This window comes from Parasteatoda tepidariorum, chromosome 3 (assembly GCF_982258835.1).
Source record: "Parasteatoda tepidariorum strain Cologne lab strain chromosome 3, Ptep-v5.0, whole genome shotgun sequence".
In the NCBI taxonomy this organism is placed as follows: domain Eukaryota; kingdom Metazoa; phylum Arthropoda; class Arachnida; order Araneae; family Theridiidae; genus Parasteatoda; species Parasteatoda tepidariorum.
The window spans coordinates 67,412,994-67,431,703 of record NC_141757.1 but is presented as its reverse complement, the minus strand read 5'-3'; the positions used below and the strand labels follow the sequence as shown (position 1 = coordinate 67,431,703).

At 31.7% G+C, this 18,710-nt stretch overlaps 1 protein-coding gene across 1 annotated transcript; it reads right to left on the bottom strand.

Annotated features, from left to right (window-relative positions):
• Positions 1 to 8,110: 8,110 nt before the first annotated feature.
• Positions 8,111 to 18,696, bottom strand: LOC107454151 (innexin shaking-B). Its single transcript, XM_016071225.4, has 3 exons — positions 18,604 to 18,696; positions 14,381 to 14,891; positions 8,111 to 9,365 (listed from the first exon to the last, which is right to left on the bottom strand). The coding sequence occupies exons 2-3, from the start codon at positions 14,633 to 14,635 to the stop codon at positions 8,220 to 8,222; spliced, it is 1,401 nt and encodes a 466-aa protein (XP_015926711.3). The 5' UTR covers positions 14,636 to 14,891; positions 18,604 to 18,696; the 3' UTR covers positions 8,111 to 8,219.
• Positions 18,697 to 18,710: the final 14 nt, after the last annotated feature.

Below are 18,710 nucleotides of genomic sequence, written 5' to 3'. Positions count from 1 at the left end.
TTTGAACCACCTTTTTTTCGGTAGTTTACAAATTTTCATGGAGTGTTTTTGGAAAGAGCGCCACCCACTAGTGAAGTGTAGTTTACGTGCAATACCAAGAAACATAAAATCCATTGCTAAAGCTAATATTACGGAATTGTGGTGTAACTACCACTGTAAATATTAATTACCAAATCATTAGTATATAAGACATGTTAACTCGATTCTATCTTGAGGTACCTTTTGATAGATGAAGGTTGACATAGTCTAAAGATTAAATCCCCACATTGGTGACCCGGACGTGATAAAATACTGGAAGGGGAGTAATGTGGTGTAACTACCACTATAAATATTAATTACCAAATCGCTAGTATATAAGACATGTTAACTCGTTTCTATCTTGAGGTACCTTTTGATAGATGAAGGTTGACATAGTCTATAGATTAAATCCCCACAGAATAAACAGTTTTATAATGTCTCTGGAATAACCCAGTATTTTTTCATGCAAGTTGAGCACATGTTTTTTTAAGCGATATTTTTCAATCCCTGGCATTTAACGACCGTTCACATATAATCTTGAAAAAATATGTTTTTTACTTCTTCTGCACGCACTGTTGTGGAAACTGCATCATTTCAGAATGCTAGTCTGTTTGATTACAGAAGAGAAAGTGCTGAAAAAAATCTTGTACTAGTAACAAATACGCACGTTAACATGAGTTATTAAATATTAAAGAAATATATTTAAGAATCCCAGGTAATTTAATAAGCTTATTTTTTTCCTAAATGACAATTCAATTTTCCTACATTAAAAATTGATAAACTCTAATGCTAAAACTTTTGTTATCAAATTTTAATAATAATTTTTTATCATCGTTTTTTAAGCATTAATTTTTAGTGCTCAAGGTATTTGTAATTATTCTTTTAGTAAAGGCGTCCAAAAAAAAAAGGAGCTGGTCTCCAAGGGCTTAATGACTCATTGCATCTAATGCATATAAATTAACTGGTTGAGTAGTCTCATTCGAAAGATTCAAATTAGTTAAGTCACAACTTCGGAAACAATTTTGCTAAAGGAAAACTTCATAATAACGAAACTCCCTTCTATCTTGACTTAAAAATACTAAAATTGAGGTGGTTTGATCAACAATTAAACGTTTTGAAAATTCTATAAACTAATTTTAATAATAAGGTTTTTAACGCAAATTAATTCTTCATAAGGGGCCATTCAGGTTAGTTATTTTTCGCTTTTCAATGTATTATCATTATTTCAGATCGAATTATCCTTCCAGATATAGACTTAAATTATTTCATAATTCTAAAAATCCATTTCTTTCGTCGTCTTGGTGAAAAAGAGCCCCTGAAAAAAGTCGTTAGCTTGCAAAAAAAATGCTATGCTCTTGATTGAATGTATAATTAGCTTGCATAAGAATGTTTGAATTACAACTAATAACGCAAGAATAATTAAAACTAAATGCACAGCTGGTTTTAACAAGATATATAGTTTCTTCTAGCATCGTTCAAAATCATAGCTAACTAGCATGTTTTTCTATTTATTTATTCTTCTATTTATTTATTTATTCATTTGTGTTGCTTAAAATTTTAAAACGTTTAAGACTGATTAACGAAACCTAAATTCCTTACAATTCCCATTTTTTCAAACCTAATTTTAATATGCCCTGAAAAAAAGCAAGAACTGAAAGTTTAGTTTCATAAATTAGTTTTTTGGATTTATAATTTGAAGTCTTGAATTACTTGGGATTCTACTCAGTTGAAAAGCCCGACCAGCCGTCTGCCGAAGGTAGCTAGCGTATATATAAATGTAGAAAATAAATAGTTTAATGACTACAAATCAATCATTCAAACATAGAATATTCATAGTATTATTACTACATCCACTTTGTTTTGTTTATAAAGATATTTTCCATCAAATTTGAATTACTCGTTAAAATAAGTAAATAAATTAATGCCATGAATTTAGAATTGCAATTTTGCATACCAAATCCTGAGACAAATTTGGTTTTCAAAGTGCATGCTTTGCAAAATTTGACACAAAATCTGACTGTATAGCACACTGGCTGTAAGTTTGAATTATATTTAACCATTTTTTAATAATTCCTCATTTTTTAAGAAAAATATCCAGATTGTATAAAGCAAGAAATAGGAATTTCACAAATCTTTAAATGATTGGGTATAATTTTTTTTGCAATGAATACTATTCGTATATATTTTTAGAAACCATATAATTGAATTAAAGCTCATACTTAATCGCATAAAATCTAGACGTGGCTATATTGCGTCAAACACAAACGGCATTACGCATTCAGCAATCTTAGTTTGATGAAGAAAAAAAGATAAAATATACGAAACAAAAGGAATAAAGATCAATACCACGCCTTAGCTTCGTGGTTCACTTAAAAAGCACTTTTAGGGGGTATGTAAGCACGAATTACTCATAGCAGGGCGGCTGATGGCAGCAGGGGCTTCTTAAATCAGTAAATTTTAAAAACTAACAAGTTAGCTTCAGATACCTAATGGTTATTTTATATCATTTTTATTTTATTAAGTGGTGTTGAGCAGCTAACCACTTTTATGTTTGCTGCCATCAATGTTCAATTCCTTAGCTTTGTAATTTTTTCGCCCACTCCAAAAGACAAGGCAGCTCAACAATTAAGCTTTTGGTCAAAATCTCCTAGAATAATGTAATTAACCTATTTCCGTTATTTGATAAGTAAAACTAAGAAAATCTCCTTGGTTAGCCAGATGACAAGAGGATTTTAATCCATGATCTGCCAACTACTGGCATTCTACGACAACTTTGCTGTCGGAGAGAGCCATTAGCAGTATTCGTATCGACTGTCAGTGGCCACGTGCTTGTGTGGGTAATACTTTTTATGAAGATCACTACAATAAAATTATCTTGATTTCACCGGGGGAATAGACCAGGCTTATCCTTGAGCCTTTCTTACAAATGAAAACCCTGTGCCACCATCTCGCACCTCGCCAGTGGTCACTTAAAGATTTACATTTATCTGAGGATATGAAAACAAAAACCCAAATTGCCCAAGTGCCATCAACACTACGCTTCACCTGAACACATTTTAGACTGTTTGGAACTTATATGGGAGGATATTCATGCGTCTCCTTTTCTTATTTATGATTGTTTGATCTTAGATCTTAGATTTTTAGATTCTTAGATCTGGTCTGACCCCGTCAGACCTGGTGGGAGAAAAGCAGCAACAGCGACTTATGTTGATTTAAAACTCATCTTAACAAAAGAAAGATTTCATAATGTAGATAATCTATGGCGTTGAGAGACAAATGTAATAACTGAGAAAAAATACTTTAAAGTTTTCCAAAAGCAGTAACATGTTTGTTTTAAAAGGATCGGAAAAATAAAAGAATAATGGACTTAAACTGCTCTACCAATCATTCTCGAGTTAAAGTTTTGGCTGGCTTCATTGTGAGAAAGTATTGAGTCTGAATATCAACAAGTTAGCCTTCTGTTCTTCCTCTAAACGCTCTTTTTTTAGTTTTGAGTCTGGCTTTCATTAAGTAATGCTGTCCCGTCTGAATGAAACTTCTCCATCTCTGATCAAGGTTACTGTTAAGAAAGAATATTTTTCTTTCCTTCTTAATTTACCTTCGACAATATTTCTGAATTCCAGATCAACTACTAATATCTCTTGATTTAAATTTAATTATAACTAAATATCATGACATATATACATATTACATTTTAATTTACGATAACAAATTAGTCTCCGACACATAGTGCATCCTAAAGCAGAACAACTTATTCGACCACTTGCAAACTAGTTTTTCGCCACCAAAAACAAACAATTATTTAAAAAAGTAAGTCAAAAGATGATGTAAACGGAAAAAAACTTAAATCAATGCAAGCGAATCTTCTACCGGAAATAGAAACATCCTCTTCAAATACTACCTCATACGTTAAAAACACGAAACACGGTTGAGAATAAAAGTCAATAGTAGAAAAGATTTGACGAACCTTATTTGGGAAATTGTACTCTCGAACTGTAAAAGAGAGATCACGCCTTCTGAATGAAAATTTAGTGTATTATGTCCTATAAAGAAATGGAAGTGCATTAAAACTGTGAGAGTTGTAGAGTAATAAGCATGTTGCTTATAAAGTTTTTGCGAATATTTTATTTTATCGCTTTTCTTCCGTCAACTTGAAGATGATAGAGATTTCTACTAAGATTTCTGCCAGAGTTTATTGTTTCCACTAATTTAATTAAGCTAGTGAAGCTCACGCTTACTGAATATCATAGAGACAACTTCAAGGAGAGAATGTTCACCTCTTTTGACATTCGTGACTACTAAAAAGATAAACTTGCTACCCTATATAGTTATAAAATTCTGTTATCAGTACCAAAAACACAATTTTTTTTTAAAAAATCAATACATATTCGGGCTATGAAATAGATATAATTTCACTTCCAAAGTTACTTTGAAAGAGACTTGAATAGCTGTGAAGAAAACGACAGTAAAAGGTGAGATTAACCGTAAATGAAGAAAAAAGATAGCAGCAAATGTTTCGAAAAAACTAAGTATATGTATTGTGATAATAAAGAAAACCCTCCAAAAATAAATATCAAAATTACAGACGGATAATAGATTGATGGATGAGGGTCCTAATGCTGTCGAACTAACAGTGGGAGGTTTGGGAGATTTCTACGTACATAGTAAATGTAAGTAGGATCAATGCCTGTTCCATAAGTTTCTTTGTCTTCTGAGTTAGTTTCAAATTTTCAAAATTATGGAGTCGCATTAAAAACGATATGGATCTGGTTTTAACGTTAGTTATAGAGTAAATGTAATTCAAAATATGCTCATTCATTAAAAAAAAGGAATAATAAAAATAAGTTAAGTAAAATCTAAAAAAGCAAAAAATTGGTGGGGAACGTATTTCATAAACGGAATGCTTCAATACTTTATTATAATTCAGATTAATAAGTTAACATTAAGAACTAAGACAACGAAGCATTTATTAACTTAAAATAAAGGTTCTACAAGGATCTCTAAGAGACTAAGTCTTATTCAAAATTTATACCTGCTAAAAATTTGTTTATTCAAGTTATTGCATCATTTTCCGGTGCAAATCTTGCACATTTCGTTCATGACCGAAAAAATTCTGAAGGGAAAAGACTTACTAAAATTCTACACTAAAAAAATTAAGCATACTTTAAAACCACTCGCAAATATGCAGAGATCAAGCCTCTAGCAAGCATAACGACACAAAAACCACACTTATTCTATCGCGTGTCTTCAACATTGAGTCACTTACTTTTTTTTTTCTTTTTTCAATATTACCTGAGACACTGGCACATTGCCATCCTGCTTGATGATTTTTTTCATCTTTTTTGTGACTCATTCTTCGCGAAATCTGATCATTAGAAGAAAAAAACAAAGAACGGAGTGTAGTGATCTTAATAGCGTATCTCAGTCTGTTGCTCGCACACAACACAAAGACACATTAGTTTGAGACCCCACCCCCTGCTTGATTCTGCAAGAAAAAATGAAGAATGTAGGTGAGAGTTGAAAAGGTACGCTTAACTTTAAACAATTATTCCTAAAAATTACCATTCAGTATTCCGCTGTTGTTGGGTTATAAACTAATGATCTTAAGTCAGGTTTTATTACCCCTGTCTCCTAAGTTAACCTATTAAGGATTATATGAAAAATAATCCCCTATTTATTGACCCATTCTAAAATGGCATTCCGTGTGCAACATTTTGGCGCAAATTGCGTATTATAAAAGAAAGTGTTAGGAAATTTGCACTTAAAATTATACTTTCTCTTGTGAGCAATTTACTTAAATTTTAACTTTCTAAAGAAAGTGTTTGGGGGATAGCAGATAACCTCTTCTCTAATTGAAGTATGAAGGAACATAGCAAAAAAAATATTTTACTGTTCCGAATTTCTATTTTACTGCCATAAGTTAGAATAAGATAAACAAAATACGATCTATACTGCCTGGGGGCTAATAATTTAAGTCCACATGAACCCCAGTTGTTGTTGCAGTCATATGCCCTTAAGGCAAATGAGGTGGATTTTTTCTTGTTTTCCAGCGGCTCCATCTATGGCCAAGGATTCGACTTCTGCCACACAACCTGTTTATAGGGCGGAATCATTCATACATCCATTTATTCATCCACATATCGTAATTTTGACTTGAAAAAGAGAACGACCCATCTCCACTTCAGTACCTCCAGAGGTGTGATTTGTTATGGGAACATGGAGGACTTTGTGACCAGACATTTTTAACGTGTACCAGTCACCATTTACTACACGGGGAGTCTACGACAGGCGGGGATCAAACTCACGACCTCTTGAACATGCACCCAACGCACGTCAAATTCAGGTTTCAACTAAGTAAAATAATATAAATATTTCAAATGTTTAATTGCGAGCCGCGATGACTCAGGGGATAGAGCGTTCGCCTTCCAATGAGGCGAACCGGGTTCGAATCCCAGTCGATACGAATTCCGCATCCGGCTTACACCAACCACAGTGCTGACGTGAAATATCCTCAGTGGTAGACGGACCATGGGTTAGAGTCCCCTTGCCGTCAGGCTATCCGTGGGAGGTTCTCGTGGTCTTCCTCTCCATGTAACGCAAATGCGGGTTAGCTCCATCAAAAAGTTCTCCACGAAGGCAAATTTCTCACAATACTTGATTCAGGAATTCCCTCGTCTTCTAGATTGGGTTCAAAATTACAAGGATACGTAGTGACATTAGTAGTCGTAAATTCAAAAATCGGGTAGTCTGTTCAACGACGGTCATGAAATATAAAAAATTTCAAAATGTTTAAGTGCACCTAAGTAGGAGCAAACTAGCGCAATGTTATATTATTGTCTATTTAAGTACAATTATTTAATTATTTTGGGAAGAAATAAATTTTTAAAAAGACGATTTTTTTTTCATTTTTCTTTTACAATGGGAAGCCATACTAAGTACAATATCAATGTTTAATAATACATTGCTGTATGAATTCGCAGTTTCAAAACTATTTTAATTATGCAAACAAAGCAAAATAAATAATTTAACGTAAGGAATTTAACATTAACGAGAAAAAAAAATTTAATTCTTAAGTGTAAAATTTCAAAATCATGGGAAAAAACTCAAAACGTTAAAGTTATTAGACATATGTTTGTACCTTAATATAAGACAATTAATGAAAATATACGAAAAAATATTACAAAATAGATAAAAAATTGAATACTTATATTACTATGAGATTTCACTTGACTACGCTGTAATAAATTTCACCTTACGTACCAAGGCATGTTCTTACACGTTACACATGTTCTTGACTGTATTATTTTTAAATATTAAGTAAATATAAGTTTGAAAGCTTCCTACAGATCACAGAACTACTGAGTCAAAAGGGAAAGAAAATTTCAGAATAACTATATATAATATTTAAAATTAGTTACATTTTCGAGCACGTGAATTAAGCGTCATTTTTCGAAAATCACTTCTATTTACGTCGATTTCTACCCAAATAACTTACATCTTCTGCATCTATTGCGGAATCCCCAGAAAGCTTAACTATCCACAAATGTTTCAGAGAAGGAAAAAGCTTGTTTTTTGAAGCTAAGAAGCGAAGGTCCACGTATGTGGACCGAGATAATGGAGAGGTTAAGCTAGGATGATAATTCCTTTTCTGAATATTTTGGTATGAACATTTTCTTTTGAAAGAAGAGTTAGGGAATTATAACTTAAATAAAGATGACAATATCTTATGTGAACACTTTGGTGAAAATCTTACTTTTTTTGTATGAAGTGTTAGAGAATTATTTTCCAAACTTAGACGCAGTAGAACAATAATATTGAATATAATATAATAATTTAATTACTAATTATCGGGGAAATGAATATTATGATATCTTACATAATTTTATCTAAAAAAGAATGACTTCAAATATTTAAACAATAAATGTTTAACATCAAAGAATCAAAACTATTTTCTAGAGGGGATTATTGAGCTTTATTAGAGGTCATTTCATGACCCCCGCGCATCATAACGCCCATTTAGGAGGTGCTCATCCTCTCAGGTAAATTATATGCATATTTTGTAGTATTATAGTTTATGAATAATAACAGTGATGCTAATAAATACTTTAATTAACATTTATCACAGAGATGACATCAATTAAAAAAATTTTATATAAACATAAAAATATTTTTACAAAAATGAACTACTGAACTAAATGGCTTTACAAATTCCTACGGGTCGGATATTTCTTATTTAGCCAAGATATTGCACCTCTAAAAAGCCTAACCCAGATACTTTGGAGTTCACTGTCGGTTTCTTTCTGCTTCGAAAGCTCAGTTTGATCCTGATCAATTGATTTACCAATTTCAAGTTGAATTGAGTAAGCAGGTTTTTCTTCAAGTTGATCTTCCAGACCGGAATGTGTTACATCATCAGCTTTTCTTACTCTTGAAAGACGTTTTACTTTACTACTCGAGAACTGCCTGTATGGGTCACTTGGAAACTGTGTAGAATCTTCCACCCGCACTTGATCTTCGCCGGGATCTTTCGAATCCTTAATCTTACAAGCTATCACGCGTAAGAGGCTTCTGAAAACAATAAAATCTATGTTCCTTGCAAGCAGATATAAAAGAAACCAATCACCAAAAGAAGCTTCTCCAACTAATACACGTATGTGTTTCCTGTGATCGTACCCATATAAGTAACACAAAACAAATACTCTAAAAGGCGGGCACAAAATTAGTATGAGATAATACAAAATTCCAAGGACTGTCAAAATGAAGACAAGCAGAAACCAAAACCATATGAATAAGAATATTTTGTCAAAAATGCTGTTCAAACCCATGATACAAAGGGCGAAACTTTTGTCAATGTCGCCAGACTGACTGCCAACCAAAAACTCGCACTTTGACATGCGTGGAAATATCCTTATCATCGGACTCATTTCTGCACCATAACGAAAGTAGTTGACAGATTCCATTCCGTAAGTAAAAAAATGTTCATTTAATAGGGTATCAAGCATGTACGCTTGTCCAACTACATTTAGGACACACAAAAGGACACAAAAGAGGTATCTCCTTGCATACCAGTTGTGTGTGTTCCAGCTGGAGTGGAAATAATCAGCCAGAATTTGTAAATTTTGTGCCTTTTTCGACTCATCAATCAAGGAAATGTCAAGATCCATCGTCAGGACTTTTAATGTACCTCCTTCCCAAGAAACCCATATCCATCTGGGTATATAAAACATCGTTGCTTGAAAAAGAAGTATAAAGATTACCCATTGATAATAATAAAGAAATCTGACTTTATGAGGCTCTTTCATTGCATCAGTTGCATCTACACCTGGAGCAGGGACTTCTACTCCAACCTAATAAATAAATTTATCATTTTATGATATAGAATTATTTTTAAAATAATAATAATAACAAGTGCAAAAATTTCGGCAACAAAAAAGGTGTAAGTTGAGTTTATTCATATTTGAGCACATTGGAAGGAATTGCCTGAATTATTTCAAAGCTATCTTTATTTTCATTTAACACAATTGTATGCATATTAATATTGAAGCAAGTTACTTAGGAGGAGTCTAAAGAAAATCTTTATGGAAAAATTCTCCTTCACTTGAATAAGTAATTTAAAATTGAAAGTTTGGAGAAAAGGGAATCCAGGTGAACCTAGAATAAACCATGAAATTTCAAATGCTGAAAAACATGTTTTCAAAATATCAAAATACAAACAAATTATGGGAATTTGCGCGGAGAAGTAATCCTACCATAATTTGTTGGCATTTCGATATTTTGAAAATGTTTTTTCAGCAATTGAACTCTAAGGTCTATTGAACTCTGGTTAACTCTAAGTTTACCTGTACTCATTTTTCTCTAAATTTAAATTTTAAAACTCATTCGAAGGTGAAACAGAATTTGCTATGAAATGATTCTCCCATGATATAGCATCCTCTTAATACTTTTGCGAATTTGAGTGTACATTAGAGAAAAAAGGATTTAAAATTTCATGAAATTTGATCCAAACCCCGAATTATCATCTCTTTTTAATTAAGTTTCTGAACATTAGCTTAAAAAATATTTAAATTGTGTTTTATTATTTAATTAATATTTAATTAATAGTGACGAAATAATATTCACTTTTTTCCTTGTTTTTGCGTCTATTATTTTCCAATTAGAAAGGAAATTCTACTTTTTTCAATTGAATAAAAAGAAATAGTTTTATTTCCATAAGACTTAACAGTGTAGGGAAGGAGCATCATTTTCGAAGGACTTAACGAGGGCGGAATCTCGGTGACAATGGAAATGTGCATCATAAGCTATGCTCCGTACATTATTCATATCCAACCTGTCAGGCCTGAGTTAAATAGCGTACGGTTCATCGAAAATTAAAATTATTTCCTCCGTTCAGGTCAAGTTAGGGGGAAAAAACATAATTTTTAAATCTTTTATTTTATAATTCTCTGCTGCTTAGTTTTGCGTCTGTTTATTTTGCTATGTCGGAAAGATTTCATTAACATTTAACCTTTACTATATTGTTATAAAAAATGAATCCACTTTCAAACACCAGTTTACAATTTTTGATAAAATTTTTAACCTTCGTACAACATATTTGACACTATTGACCGTTAAATTTGCTATTCCAGGAAGGAATGTAAATAGCCGAAAGGTATTTATTAGGTGATTACATTATAGTGGAAGAACAAGTGATTAAATTCGTATGTAAATAGGGTCTGAGAAAATAGTACCAAAATTTTACACCTCTTGCAGAAATAAAAGCCTTTATATTCCTGGACAAGGATTCAGACAAATAATGCGTAGCATTCGAGCCCTCTGATCAGTTGATAAGGAAGGGTCATTTTGCTTCACAACTACCACATAATTTTTTGACCGTAGTAATTGATGAGTGAAAGGGAAGCAATCACTCGGCAACCATAAACTAAATATTGTATGAAGATTAGAAAAAAGTGCTGGCCAAGCTATATAGTGGACATTCTTCAAGGAAGGTCAAGATAGTACAAGCAGCATGTAGTAAATACGAGTTGGCAACGCGTGTTCTCTTTGATGTCGCCAAACAGGGACGTGTAATCATTGTTTTGCATACAGATCCAACATTCGCTCGCGAGGATGATGTGCTCACGTTCATATTATCAGTTCAGTCAGTGATCACACCACTAATTGTGCCCCAGACTTAAATGCAACACAAAGGATATCAGAGGCCTTGGTTGCCACGCTGGAACTGTTGTCGAACTGTTTTGAGCACAAGCTTACCTTGCATACGAATCCTCAATTTCCCTACTCACTAACCACAATGTGGTTGTGCGACCCCTTGTGCATATTCAAGTAAGATATCTGTCTTCTTCACTGTTAGAAGTGTCGGGAGTTAAAATTTAGCCCGACGTTCCGTTTAGCACAGTTCTGAAACCATCAATTCCATATTCTGTAGACCAGCAGTTCCCAATTTTTTTTCGGCTATAAAACCCTAAGGGATTAGTATTCTTTCGACGGAACCCCAAGTTTATTAATAATAAAGTATATAAAAACAATGCAAAATAAAGTATATTAAAGAATAGTGAGGGTGTTAACTAATAAAATACTGGTTTATTTTTAAAACATTTCAAGAGAGGAATGGAATTTTTTCATCGCTTTTTCATCAATAATCTTATATTAAGTTTTATTGAATTTGCGCTACTAAGCTGCATATAATTTAGTTTTAATTTTGTTTTTGAAGAGTATGTATAAGCAAAAATGAAGTGAGACACATTATGGATTTTGTTGAAATAAAAAATAGGTGAACTGTTATAAATATTAAAAATGGTAACCAGGGAAGCATTTTTTCATTATTAACGAATTTAATTATTTTGTTTTGATTGGAAAAGCGCAATGGGAAAAATTAATACAATTTTTTAATAAATGAATGTTTCTTCAGCGTTCCCAAAGTTTTAGTAATTCCAAAGTTGAGTAGTTTCCAAACAGCTTCACGGTGAAGCATTTTTTTTAACTTGATAACTAAGGAAATAGTGTTCAAAAATGTCACACAAACAAGCCATCGCTGACGTTAATTAAAGTGTAAATCGCGAAATCTAAACAATGTCTGAAGCCAAAAAGAAGAGACGGCAATATAGTGCAGAGTATATAAAATACGGATTTATAGAAAATCCCACGATTCCATCTTCATTTATGTGCCTTCTTTGCCAAAAGAAACACTTTCGAATGAAGCAATTGCAACTTTTTAGGCTGCAAAAATCATTTGAATAGAATTCATTCAAATAAGGAGTACAAAAATGTAGCCTATTTCCAAGACCAGGAAAGAAAGTATTTAGCTAAGCCAAGTGCATCAAAACTTTTTGCGGCAGCTTCCAAAGAAGACGATGACGGATTTCGAGCTTCATACAACAGATCTTTGTTAATTACTAAAACATGGAAGCCCTACACTGTTGGAGAAGAATCTATTTTACAAGCAATTAAATAAGTAATAACTACTGTGCTTCATAAACAAGAGGCAAATATTATCCAAAAATTCCTGCTCAAAGAGAAATTGATGAGAAGGCTGAAAACACTGAAGAGTCATAGTGCAATCATCTGAGGACTAATCAGTTCTCAATTCAGTTGGATGAATCTACTTTACCATCTACTGAAGCATTGTTGTTATCATGTGTAAGGTTTATTAAAGATAATAAATTATGCCGAGAACTATTATTTGCTAGAAACTTAGAGACAGATACAAAAAGAAAAACTATATTTAATGCACTGGAAAAATTTTGCGTCGCCAAAAAAAGTGCCCTTATAGAACATTACGTCAGCAGCTACGAATAGGGTTCCGGCTATGTCAGGGTTTCACAAAGGCTTCATAGCATACTTAAAAATTAAATTCTTTTTGTAATCGCCATACATTGAGTTATTCATCTGGAGCATTTTGGTTACCAGAAATCTGAGTGAACGGCTATTTCAGTCACTGCAACTTGTCATTAAGCAGTGAAAAAAATACGAAATAGCTCCTTTAATGACAGATTATTTAATCAGCTTTGTGTTACTTATGATGAAGATTTCAACCGTTTGCTGCATCACACAGAAGTACGTTGGCTATCAAGAGATACTTGCTTGAAAATATCTGTTTGATACTGTGACAGAGTTCATAGAAAAAAAAAGACAGTGAATTGCGTAACAACCTCATCACATCGAAGAATAATATTGCGTACTTAACAGATTTGTATGAATTGTTTAATGATATTAATCTCCAACTTCAAGGTGACGAATTGAACTTGATTAAAACAAAAAATGTCATCGCTGCATTCATAGCTAAATTGCGTTTTATACAAAAAGAATAACGGCAGACGTGAGTTTCAAAATTTTCCCAATTCATCAGGAGCATCTTTAGACAACGATGACTTATTTTTTTACTGCCAACATTTGGAGAACCTCCACAGCGTATTTCGAAGGACGATTTCAGGACATTTTGAAATTGGAAATATCAGGCTGGGTGTTAGATCCTTTTTCAAATGGGGTCACAGCAGCTACGTTAAAGTTGGAAGAAGAACTTATAGAACTCACGACAAAAGAGGAAATTAAAATCAATTTTAAAAAGGGCTATTGAGAATTTTAACTGCAAAAATAAATTCCATATTTGTACCCTGGATTGCGAACCATCATTCAACAATTTTTGATAACATTCTCGTCAACTTATTTGGGTTATTAACTTATATTATTTGGCTTATAACTTATTGGGTACGTGGATTTAGTGCTGTGGCAACGCTGTTAACTAAAGAGAGAAACTAACTAAAGAGAACTAAGTGAAAAGAAACAAACTAAAGAGAACTAAGTGAAAAGAAACTGACTAAAGAGAACTAGTGTTAACTGAACTAAGTAAAGAGAACTAGTGTTAATTAAAGAGATTGTTTGCATGTTACTGAACGTGGTGACTTACGGCTGCTTTTAAGTAAATCCGAACTTGATATTAACAAACTTGCTTAAAAATATCATCAGATTCATCAATCTTATTAGATAAGTTTTAAAACTAAAATGTTTTTTTTTTCAATTTAAAATAACAATTTTTCCTACTTTTTTTTATAAAGTTGTGTTTTATTGATCTCTTTAGAACTGTCTAATTTAAAATGTAAGTTTAAACTCGTAAAAATAAAAGACTCTTGTGGAATGCTATAATTAAATTAAACTTAGTCAAAGTAATAATAACTATCCTGCTGGTAAAATTAAAAATTATAGAGTGCAGTAGAAGACAATTTTTTTAAAGTTGGTGGTAGACAAAGTAAGTTTGAGAAGCACTACCTTAAATGCAAATTTCATGAGTACCATCTTCCAGGTGTATGGAGTTTAATGGCCAGTAGTGTAAAAATGAAGTATATTGAACTTTATATTGAAAACTTACTTTTTTGTGAAATGCCGACGGAACTACATACGTTCCATGGATCCAACAATAAGTATTCCAAACTTTATCTGGTATGTCAGTGTCGGTATGAACACACTTGACGGGATCTCCAGCAAACTGTTTCGTACAAACAAATATTATGAAGACCACAATAATGAAGACAGAATAAGTGTGATGTAATCGAAAAATGTCAGTATCAATTCTGACTCTCTCTTTTTGAATTAAGCCTTTAATGGTATCGAATATGCTACTCATTTTACTTTGACAAAGAAAGATACTTTCTAAAGCGTTTCATTTAGCGATGCTTGAATAATCTTCTTTTTGAAAAAAAAAATCTTTAAAAAATACTTTTAGTTCTTTCAAGTTGGAGACGTTAATCTTCACAGCACCTATTTTAGCTACTGTGCTAAACCTTGATGGTTTGGAAAATTGTCTTCTTGAGAAATCTTAATTGGAAGTAAAACAATGGGACACAACTCCAAAGGACAATGTACAAAACAAAGATGTGTTCCTGCAATAGCCAAATAAAAAATTACATTTGATTAATTTAGTAAGACACAAGTAAAACAGATAAAAACTTTCCACTGAAAACCGCATAAGCACGCTGGCATAGGGTGAATGCACAGTAAGCATAAATTAGATACACAAACCGTTTTCAGGATAAAAAAAAACTTATAATAACTCTGTAGCTATCCACCAGGAGCCGTAATAAATGCTCTCATGCAAAAGCAAATAGCCATTGTACTATACTTAGACACTACTGGACACACTTGGTCTTAAAGCTGTAATGATTGGAACGTTAAGAGAATGGATATAAGCTAACGTGAGCACCTTAGTTCTTTTCACCTCGAATATTTTTCATTGTTGACATAGAAGTTGTTTTAGAACTCTGTTTCTAGAAGTTTTTTAAGATTCAAAGAAAATTAAAAAAATTTATCATTTGATTTTAAAATTTGTAAAAGAAATTTTTACAGGAATTAAAAAGTCCTTTAAGACAGACATGTCACTTTCTTCTGAATTCAAAAGTTTGATTGGACAACAAATATACACCGAAGAGCTATTACATTATGACCACCCTCCCTTTATAACAATGGGCTCGCCCAATTTTTCATGGTTTCTCGCCCTCGCCCAGGAACAATGCTTTCATGGGGCACATTACCACCCATAATCCTCATAAAACAATCCCTGACGTGTCTAAGCTACTTGAACACAGTTGCAGACCAGGTTCACCCATTCATAGCAACAGTTTTTACTGCGGGGGATGGTGTTTACCAACAGGACAATGCATCATGTCATAAGGGTCGAATCGTCGAGGAACATTCCAGTGACTTTCAAGTCATGTCTTGGCCCCCAAATTCACCTGACTTTAATCCAATAGAGCATTTGTGGTTCTACTTGGAAAACCAAATTCGTGCTGCCACGCTACCCCCTCGCAATGTGAGGAAATTGCAGGACCAGTTGGTGAGCGCTTGATACCAGAAACCTCAGACTACCTATCAGCACCTTGTGGAATCAATGACACGGCGGATGCTAGCAGTTTTGAGGGCTAAAGGTGGTCCTACATGTTATTAGCAGGGTGGTCATAATGTAATGGCTCTTCGGTGTAAATAGTATCTTTAGAGGAATTATTTGGAACCATTCTTTCATGTATATTAATACAAAAGTATTTACAAAATAAATGAAATAATTTTTTGTTGTTGTCAAAATTACAGCAAAAAAGGGGGGATAACATAATTTTTTCAATTAACTGCTTTTATCTCCCACATTTTTAAAAGGGTTACAAAAAATGTTTTTTATATATTATATGTTTTTTTTATATTTTTATAGATATTATTATATATTTAATTATTCGATCTTCACGTTCTAGAACTCTATCTTAATAATTCGAGATGGTAATTTTAAATATGGTAAATAATTAGTGCAGACTATATTTTAAGTTAAGAAATTAGACACAAAAACGTACTTTCTCTGAATAAACATACCCTTTTTTTGACGGATTAGGATTTCTAACCCTAAAATATAGGAAATAGCCGTAATTTGGGAAATTTGGTCCCAATAGTTTGATAAGGAAAGCGGATCAAAGTTTGGAACCTTAATTTTATATTAATTTTTGCGTGCTATCCTGAGAAAGTCTTAAGTAAATTGAAAATTTTTTGCACTCTATGAAAATACGACTTTTTTGAAATTGGATTTCTCAGAAACTATTCTACCAATGTCGCGCAAATTTTGTATTTTGCCATGCAAAATGACACTCTTTAAAATGATGTCAAAAGTTAATATGCAAATTCTTTTTTACTATTATTAAATAAAATAATAAAAAATATTAATTTTTTACGAAAAGTTGTCTTAGGATAAATGAATTAAATCCAAATTGCGTACAAAAAACTTTTTAATTTGCTAAAAATGTTCTCAAAATTTGGCTAAATACGCAAAAAGTGAAATTGACATTAAGGGGTCCAAACTTTGGTCTGCTCTCCTGACCCTTCTTTTGGGGCCATATTTTACAAATTGTAGCTAACCCCTATGTTTTGGGGTTCAAAAATCTAAATCCGTCATAAAAAGGGTATATTTTTTTAGAGAAAATAGATTTTTTGTATCGGATTTCGTAACTTAAAATATTGTCTGCACTAATCAATCAACATAGTTGAGGTCACTTCCTTGAAACATTGAATCCTAGAACGTGAAGTTCTGATCATTTCATCACTAGTCTTTCAAAATAGTCCATTTTTTAGGGGGGAGGGACTGTGCATGAAACTTTTTGAGGCACAAAACAGTATCTCTTCTGCTGGCATGGAAATCGCATAATTTACCTTTCTATGCACTAATAAAATATGTATACATGAAGCATGACACTACCATGCCTTTTATTGCTATTGTAATTATGCTTCTTGAACTTAACGCGCAGCAAGCTAGATGACATGTCTTTTAGTTTAGTAGGATAAGTATAACTGCTTAATAACAAATAAATAAATAAATATTTTTGCTTTCCGTTCTCGTAATTTTTAATTACAGTTTGCTACTTTGAACTACTAAGCGCACTTAACGTTAACTCTTTTTATTTAATACTTCTATACTTATTGCTGATAAATTTTCGCAATCTGTTACTTCTTACTCGTTTCTGTTAGTAATTTACTTTATGTGTTTGTAATTTCACTCACATCTTTTTAAAAGTAAAGTTCTCATATATTTTATTGTTACATTAAACTGTGAATGACAACCCGGAAGTTTTGTCTCCGTATATATATATATATATATATATATATATATATATATATATATATATATATATATATATATATATATATATATATATATATATATATATATATATATATATATATATATATATATATATATATATATATATATATATATATATATATATATATATATATATATATATATATATATATATATATATATATATATATATATATATATATATATATATATATATATATATATATATATATATATATATATATATATATATATATATATATATATATATATATATATATATATATATATATATATAAGCATAAACTCCATTATAAGCAAAGGGGAAACGAAATGATAATTAAGGTGATTCGTTAATTCTTTTAACATTGCTCACACTGCTATAAGAATATCATTTTTTCCTGCTTTTCTTTAATATTTTATCTATAATGGTATTTAAAACCAACATAAATAAGACTTAATTAATCAAAAATAAAATGGTGAAGCGGAAAATGTACTACGTCTTTAAATATTGAAGAAAAATACCCTATCAAAACACGAGAGAAGTTTACAAGTAGCTATCAAATAACATTTTCCCAGTTTCGCCATTTGAGAGCATGCTATTAAATAGAATAGTTCGTGTAACTGCTAGGATATAATAATCCAACCTCTAAAAAAATAATACTGTCTCTTATATACTAATCAACCTAATTTACAATATAAAGTTATTGAATTCTAATAACTTTAATAAAAAAAACATCCTTTCAGCCTCTGCAAATTTTCAGTTATTAACATTTATCCCTAATTTATTATAAGTTATAATTACAACAAACTATTACTCAAAGTACAAAATTCCAAATTACTTTTTGAACATTGCTATTTTTAAAGCACAGCCAAATTCAAAAAATATTTCAAAACTTAATTTATTAAATTGAGGTAGACATTTTAGTTTTCGATTAAACTTTCAAACAATTTGAAGTTTTAGCTAACAAAAACTGACATACCATCAATTCCAATTGAAAACAACTTAAAATGAACTTTTTAACAATAGGTAAAATCAAAAAGTTCAATAAACAAATTATTTTAAAAACTCCTCCTATTTCTGTCGAAT

Excerpts from the sequence above, each read along its gene's own strand:
- LOC107454151 (XM_016071225.4), bottom strand. The coding sequence starts at position 14,635 with ATGAGTAGCATATTCGATACCATTAAAGGCTTAATTCAAAAAGAGAGA. Across the intron at positions 9,366-14,380 it reads CGTCGGCATTTCACAAAAAA|GTTGGAGTAGAAGTCCCTGC; the intron begins GTAAGTTTTCAA and ends TTTATTTATTAG.